The sequence below is a fragment of the Solanum dulcamara genome, chromosome 11, assembly GCF_947179165.1.
Source record: "Solanum dulcamara chromosome 11, daSolDulc1.2, whole genome shotgun sequence".
In the NCBI taxonomy this organism is placed as follows: domain Eukaryota; kingdom Viridiplantae; phylum Streptophyta; class Magnoliopsida; order Solanales; family Solanaceae; genus Solanum; species Solanum dulcamara.
The window spans coordinates 61,762,444-61,771,252 of record NC_077247.1 but is presented as its reverse complement, the minus strand read 5'-3'; the positions used below and the strand labels follow the sequence as shown (position 1 = coordinate 61,771,252).

Here is an 8,809-nt window from a genome sequence, read left to right as displayed (position 1 = left end):
AGATTCTCGATAAGGAAAAACTTGAATATACCTTACTTAGAAGCTTGAAATTGAGTAATACTTGGACTGAAATTCAAAAAAAAAACTGCCGAAGCTCAACCTTGAAATTAAGCGTGAATTTAGGATAGTTGAGAGAAGTTAAATGTGATGTATCTGTGAGATGGAGAGAGAGTTAAAAAAAAGAGGGTTTTGTGAGATTTTTACAAATGGTGGAGAATATTAGTAAATATGATAATATAACATGTGTAAATAGATAATTTTTCCTTGATTTAATACACCATCTAAACAGCCCGATAATTATTATTTGATATCGAAACCAATCAATATCTTATTGATTATCTAGCGAATTAATATATTTAAAAGTTAATATGCGATAGGCCAATTTTTTCCTCAACCTCCATGTGTCATTAATAATCTCTATTCGCTTTTCCTATTTACTAGTACATTGCGTGCTACAATTAGCAACTCCTTTACTAGATTAGGAAAAAGCTAGCGTGCCACAACTATGAGTGTTCGAGTCAGATTATAAACACCTCAATTAATTTCACGAGATATCTACTATTTTTGATTAATAACAAATATCAAATCAGTTAAATTATTATGCATAATTATCTGATCAATCCGTGCAATGAGCCGCCCTAAGAATATTTGCTAACACCAATCTAAAGGTAGGGAGGGGGGCGGAGTGCACGATCATTAATAAATGCTGAACTTAATATACATTCTTGTTTAACAATATATTAATGTCATGTGTAGAGTTGTAATTAAACTAATGATTTGGACTTTTTGGTTAGTAAAATGTATATTTTTATTTTTGATAAGGTAACGCCTGAATAAATATATTATTTTATCATAGGAATCCCTTTATATTATTATTATTTATAATTATAAGAAATTAGAAGTCCCACTTATTGTAATGTCTTTAAAACATTGAGTCTAGTGAACCTATGCTACCGAAGTGTCTGCCAGAGGTGGATCTAGAGGTAAGTGAAGGGTTCACTTGAAACCGCCAAAAAATTATATGCCATGTATAAAAAAAATTAATTTTTTTTTATGTAATATATATAAATTATGAACCTCTTGAAAATGAGATTACAAGTTGAGAATTCAAAATTCATCTTGAGGTTCAACTTCAAATCTCAAGCACTATATTTTTATTTACAAACTTTAGTGAAAATCCAAAATCTGCCATTGTACCAAATAGGTATTTATCCCCAAAAGAAAAACACCAAGTATTAATACAAAATAAATTAGTCCCACTCAAGAATGATAATAATAAAGAATGTAGAATCTCAAATAGAATAGATGGCTAACAATTTTTTTACTACACATTGCAAAAGGAGGAAGGATTGAGTTAATTTGCAAATAAATGTTTTTTTTTTCTTATCATAGTGCTAAAACAAATGTTTAATTCAATTTATTAAGAACTTTACCTTCATAAATCTAATCCACTTGGTTGTCAGAAAAAGAAAGGTTCACATTAATGAACTTATTATCCATATACCATAAGATTCAAAACAACGTAGATTTAAGTTTGAGAAAGATTGATGCATGTATAACCACGTCATTATTTAAACAAAAAGAGAAGCAAAATACACAAGGGAAGGTGGCTTGGTTAAGCACAAAAATTGATCAAGCAAATGCAAAAATTACATGTCTCCAACCATGCTGTACAAGAGAATAAGAGAAAGGAAACGTGAAGCAAAGGGAAATGTCACATAAACAAATCTTTATCTAGTGAGCACAAGTATGAAGTTTCAGGACAGTCAGAAAAACAAAGCGCTAAACCAGTAAAGAATGCTGCTCAAAATCCAAGCATAGTAAAAAATTAAGACTTCAAAATTCAGAGTTCTATACAGGACCTTGAACAAGAGGATACATGCTACCGACCAAACCAGCCTCGTGGTGGCTGAACTTCACCATCATTCATCAACTTGTCCAACACTGTATTCAAATCCACTGTATGTCCACTCTCAGTCAACCTCCGAACTGTTTCCCTTACTTGGTCTCTTGGAAATCCCATGTTTGTGACTTTGTCAACAACATCATCAATAGGAACCCTATTACCAGTACCGGGAGAACTAGACCCACTACTAACAGCAGAAGCAGTAGGTAGTGCTTGAGGTAATATCCTTGCAGTGGGGATCTGCTGATATCCACTTGAACCACTCTGGCCCATTGCAGGTAGGGAAACTTGTGGTGGTTTCATTGAAGAGCCACTGCCATACTGGCCTGGGGAACTGCTATAAGGATAAGGTTCACCAGGCACAGAGGATGGTCCATATCCACCAGAATAGCCAGGACCAGGTCTGATAGATGGGGGCTCAAACATATTAGGGGGAGTAGCATATAACTGCTGGGATGGAGGGGCTCCACTAGATGGATGAGGAGGTTGGCGGATGCTTGGCGGTGGATAAGTCTGGGATGGTACAAAAGGTGGCTCTTCACGATGATGGCCTACTAGAGGTTGAGGTTGCGAGGGATGAACAGATAAATGAGGGAGATGAGGTGGAGGTGGCTTAGAGTAGATTGGCTGAGGGGTGGACTGATGTTGTTGATGTGGAGGTGCTGGGGAAGTTTGATGCTGCTGTGCTACAGTCGGTTGGTACTGATGACTTATGTTTTCTGGTGCTTGACCAGCTGACGGGTAATAAGCCTCTGGCTGGGGATGAGAGGGAATTGGATTCTGGGGAAACTGGTTCTGAAGCTGAACTTGGTATTGCAGATTCTGTTGAGGTGGGGGTGGAGGAGCTAGGGTAGAAGGTGGTTGTGTAAGAGCAACAGGAGGAAATTGCTGGTGAGAATGAAGAGGAGCAGATGCTGTAGGTTGGGATGAATCCGTATGTGTAGTACTGTGGGTTTCTGATTGCTGCTCAATCTTTGCTTGCGATTTCATGAGCTGCAACTGAGCATCCATTATTTCCTGTTTATCTCTTATCACCTGAACACCATCTTGCACCTACACGACAATTTAATAAAACTACATCATGGTAATGCCAAAAGGGGGGAAAGGGAAGGAAGAAGTAAGACGTGCAAACGCCAGACTTAATCTTAAGATATTCATCCTTAATCAATAATCACCCATCACGATAATACAAAAAGGAAAAGAAGACATAAAATGTATGATTAAATTTAAAAATTTATCCTTTTTCTGATAGGATATCATATTTTCATCTTTCTCTGGCGCAAAGCAGATAAGACAGGCAAAAATTATAAATGAGTTTTTTAATGAAACGTCAAAGTGATTGTACCACTACAAGCCAGGGTGAATTTATATCACAGAGGAGAAAGCGTAGCTAGGACATAAATGGCAAACACAGTTCCAGAACTGAAATTGTCATATGAAGCAAATATAGAACGATTTACAACCTCTCTATGTAACTCAAGTAGTAAATCAGCTGCAATCCTTAATGAGCACCTAATTTTTCCTAGCATGACATTGAGTTGCATCCTATGTTGCTCAGACTCTTCAAAGATGTCGACGGGTGCGTGTCCAATTCTCCAAAAGTAGTGTATTTTTGGAGAATCTGACAGGGGTGTGGCATCAAAAGTGAAGAGTCCGTGCAACTTAGGTTGCATCAAGGTTCTCTGACATCTAACAGGTTTAGACCTATATACAGTACCATGGATTAAGGTGTCTGAGATGTCCTTGCTAGTCATTACACAAAGAGACAAGCCCATCAAGAAAATTTTCTCACTGTGTATATTTCAGAACTACAACTTCATTACTCTGAACAGTAGTTCAAATAGATCAGGAATGAGGTAATACATAAAGAGGCCAAGAGCAACCATGGACTTGAAACAAGAGTAAGAAAAGGCAATTCTTTCACACTTTCCATTCTAAGGATGATAACTGGAAAAATGCTAAAAATAAAAGTTATACCTAGCCAACAAGGAAAGAAACATAGATGCAGCCTACAGCTGCTCAACTCTAGAGCAGTTTACTTGATTTCATTCTAGTGTCAAACCAAGAGCAGCTTAATTGAAGGACAAGTTGATAAATCTAAGATCTAAGGATACCTCTCTGAGAATATTTTCCAGCTGTCTCAATTTGCCATCAGAGACACCATGGTTGTTACCAATGGACAACTTGAGTTCATCAACAGAGTTATCAATCTGACGATTTCTAGTCTCTAACTGTGATAGGCGAGCACTCACTCCCTCCATTGCATGTAGAAGATTATCGGCATACTTCTTAACTGTATGATCAATTTCTGATAACAAAGATGAATAAACACTGCCCAAATCTTTCTCCACAATAACTTTGGCAGGTTCAATTGTGTCAAGAGAACCATAATTCTGCATAGAAGTGAGAACAAAATAAGAAAATCTCAACTGAAAGGAGTGTTTATTTAACATTAGGGTTGCCTCATATTTTCCTTAACCTAATTAATCAGCCCCGGAGGAGAATGATGATGGAGATGAACATGATTCGTTAATATGGTGACATCAAGCATGTCAACTCCACAACTTGGAATCCAAAAGGACAAATATAAATTAAACAGGCATTTCTGATCCAGAAAAATATATATGCAGAGTAAGAAAAACAAGAAAAGCATAATAAGAAGGTTGATGCCTAAAAAGTAAAACTATCAAAATTTACCAAAGAATGTATAAACATCCCACCCTCCCAAATTCTGACAGGTTGGGCAAGCAATATAATATTAGCCGCTTAATTTGGGAATGGGTATTTTGGCCATAAGCCAAACTAACCTGTCTAAAATGTCTACAAGTGGCATAGCAAGGAATCCTTCCATGGGGATTAATAAATATGCAAAAATGCTATAATTAGAAGTATCCCTTATGTTAAAAGGATTCAAAAGTTAAAATATATATACACAAATGATACCCAACTTCAAATGTAACTTTAGAATTAAGGGGATTCCATTGAATCCCCTTCCTTACCTCTAGCTCCGATTATGACCACCCAAGATCAACGCATGAAGAAATTGAAGATGTAAACCCAAAGAACCCGTAAGGAAAAGCGAAAATGATGATAAAACCCTCTCTCTCTCTCTCTCTCTCTCACACACACACACACACACACACACAGCACCAGCGATGGAGTTCCAACCTAGCCCAAGCCCTACAACAGTTGACTAGCAGCTTCCATTTTCTAGTTTGCTTAGGTATTTTCCTGTGTGATTCTTCTTTGTCATGTGAAAAAATTGTTTCAAAGTACTCTCTTTTGAGTTATGTTTGATATTATGGATCTTGTACAGAAACAGGAAAATAAACAAATTAGGTTTACTGAGAAGATCTTTGGAAATTGTGGTGCTATCAATTTTGTCCTATTTTTTGTTACATATGTACAGCATTCCTAAGAATATGCCCTGGTGTCCTCCTCTATGCAAGGAAAACGCCACCAATTGTTAATAAAAAATTTTACTCTGCGGCTCGGGGAAATTCTGCTTGTGGAGCTAAGTTTATTATACTCTTATATGGTAGTGTGGTCTGGTCACTCTCGCTTTTGCTTGCTTTGATCCAACCGGTGCTTTTCAGAGAGAAATTTCAGTATCATATATGTATGGTATTACTTGGAAAGAAAATTTTAAAAAGAAAACATGAGCTTGAAAATTGTTAAAGACAGTTAACTAGTAATATGGGGAAAAAATACTTGGTTTAAATCTGAAGTAAGCAAAATGGTTAATGGCCCAGGATAAGTGTTGACAAAAATATCCAAGTAAACAAATTTAACCGAATGGTCAGGACAATGGTAATGTTGCATCCTTACTTTTTAATAATTAAAAATTACTTCTAGTGACTTTAAATACCAAGACCGTGGAAATCAAATAAGTAAACTTTGGGTCAAGTTGGGGTGTGGGACTATGATCTATTGTTCCCATCTTGACTCTCTATCTTAGCCCAAGTAAACTTTTCTAATGGATCAGCGACCCGTTCATTGATCCAACCCGTCTTTGCCGTCCAAATTTGACCAACCTGCCCATTTGACATCCATACTCAAAGCCCCTAAGTAACTAAATACACAAATAGCATTACATGTAAAGATAAGCCATAAACAATAGCTTTCATAAAGAAAACTTACCAACTGAGAATATATTCATGGCAAAAGAAATTTAAAAAGTGGCTCAGTAGTTCTGAATAGGAACGGTGGGCACACATTAAGAGAAGCCATAAAAATGATCTTTTTCCACAGGTATTATATAAATTGTGATCCATATGAAAGAGGAAGGTTATATAAATAAGAGTTAATGCTTTCATTAAAAGCATCCAGTGGCAGAAGAAATTCAAGAAAGAAGAAATATAAAGTGATCAGCTTTCTTTCAAGAGTGAATACAAGGCTAATAAAGTCCCCAGAGATTTGGTTCAGTGTAAGGAACACCTACAGGATGAAATAAGGGCCAGGGTACTTCATGAGCTCATAGGCTGTCACCGATTGAAGCTTGGTATTTTAGTTAGAGCAGGGTAAAGGGGCAGGTCCATACTCTCCCGAGTTCTGAAACTGTAAGCAAAAGTTGTGGTTGGGCCAGCCAACTCATAAGGTTTCTTAATTATAAAAAAAAGGCTAGTATAAGCATTGGTGTCATATGTTGAGTAGCTTAATTTGATGCTTCTTCAACTAATGAGCACTTCTTAATCAAGGATTCAAGGGTTAGGTAATCAATATCCATAATAACTTTCCTTATTTGCAATTTGCTAGCAACATAAAGAGTGTCTTAATAGGAATAGTGTTTTTTTCTGCCTTTGATGGAATTTGAACCCACTTCATTGACCACTAGACCACTTTAGTTTTACATGTCACAATGCAAAAAAATAAGTGTAACAACCCACAAATCCTTGCACACATCTGATTATCTGAACTGAACATTTCCATAACAACAGAGACAATTTTGAACTATTAACAGCAAATTTCAATACCAATTCCTATAGAATGAATCAATTGATACTAAATACACATAATCACATTGATTATCGCCAAAAATAACCACCAAGGATAGCCACTGCACTCAACGACTCCTAAGCCAGATAAACACGCAGATCATTTGTTCACTATTAATAACGATACCACCATAGGCAAGGGGCGGATGCAACCGTCAACAACAAAGACATGTATATATAGTTGAACAAATTGATAAATATATATTTCTGCACACAGTAATTTAAAACCTAGATCCGCCTAGAATATTGATATAAAAAAAAACATGTATGCATGCAAAGAGAGATAAATAGATGAAGAAGTCTACTCTGATACTACTCTCAGTATTGTTTTTGGAATCAGCAGAATTCCAAGCCCTAGCTGCCCCAACATTACTAGAATCAATGTTAGACTTGGGCGATGAAGATCCAATTGGTCGAATTGGATGAAATTCGTAACTGGGAACAATATCTTCCTTCTTCGGATCGCCGCCACTGATGTGATGGTCCGCCTGAGGGTTAACGAGATCGATGAAGTCATTATTGTTGTTGTTCTGCGAATTCGATAGATCCATGATCTGCTTATCCATGTAGTGCGATGAATTCATCTGATGTGTTTATATCATGTAAACAAAATTGTTCACGAATTTGTGAATGTATACTTGTAGATACGAAATGGAATCTTTGCGTTGTTTCCGGAATTTGGATTTCTTGCGAAGTTGTATCAGAAAGATGATTTGAAGATGACAAATGTCGCTGTCGCTTTTCAGTTCCGGTGGACCTTTTGGACCCGGATCCTAATTGTGGGTTTTATATGGGCCTAATCTGAAACGTCAATCTATATGGGCCTGATCTGAAAAGTCGAATGAAACTGGGCTTGCGTTCGGGAAACTCATTTTATTAGAGTCAAATGCTATTTGAGACTATTTGGAGGACAACCAAGGATAAAAAGGGAAACTTACATAAATATACAATATTAAGAAAATATTTACCATCTATAGCAATAATTTTTTTTTCACTGAAAACCTATAATACATTTATAATATAGTTTTAATACATATTGCAGAGAACTATTTATAAAACATATATAATAAAAGTTTTATAGATAAATAATACATTTATCACATACTTTAATAGACTTATAATATATTATGTCAGTTTTTTACTACACAAGCATAATATATATTTTAAAACACTTATAATACATTTATATTGTATGCATAATTCACTTTTAATACATGTGTAGATTTATCATAATATTGCTATGTATTGCTGTAAATTATAATAAATAAAAAATATCGCTAAAATCAGTAATTAATTTTTAAAAAGCACTCAATTAAGTAATTTTTCCGGATAAAAATGTAGTTTCATACTAATAAAATCTATCAAGAAAAATAAATAGTTCTAGAAACATCTTTCTAAAATTAGAAAGATGAAATGGATTATGGCCAAGGTAAAAAAATAATTTCATGTTAACAAAAATCTACCAAGAAAGATAACAAGAAAAATAACAATTCTAGAAGCATCATGAGGAACCAAGGGTATATCGATGATTCTACCTTAATTCATTAAAATATATATTTTGCATTACACTTGTCCTCTAAATTCAATATACGTGGTTAAATATCCAAAATAAATTTCATAAATTAACTTTTTCTAGAAAGTATTTATTATTATTCCTTATTATATTTATATTATATAAAAAAGGCATAATTAGGACGAACAAAGACATTTTTATATAATCAATAAAAAAAATGAGCTTAAAGTAATTGCTACATTATGCCAAGAGTGTTTGAGATCTTCAGAAAAATTAATCCAAGTTATAGAAAATTTTAATAGACACACAATAAAAAAAATAAAAAAATCAAATGTACATCTTAAGATGGGTTTACTTAATTCTTCAAAAGGTTATGGGGATTTTTTATTGTTATTT

The 8,809-nt window shown here is 34.9% G+C and overlaps 1 protein-coding gene across 1 annotated transcript; it reads right to left on the bottom strand.

The window, feature by feature from the left end:
* Positions 1-1,697: 1,697 nt before the first annotated feature.
* LOC129873205 (class E vacuolar protein-sorting machinery protein HSE1) lies at positions 1,698-7,631 on the bottom strand. The gene is made up of 3 exons (XM_055948249.1): positions 7,206-7,631; positions 4,021-4,299; positions 1,698-2,959 (listed from the first exon to the last, which is right to left on the bottom strand). Exons 1-3 carry the CDS (start codon positions 7,482-7,484, stop codon positions 1,883-1,885), a joined length of 1,635 nt encoding a protein of 544 aa, XP_055804224.1. The 5' UTR covers positions 7,485-7,631; the 3' UTR covers positions 1,698-1,882.
* Between the last annotated feature and the right edge of the window lie 1,178 nt (positions 7,632-8,809).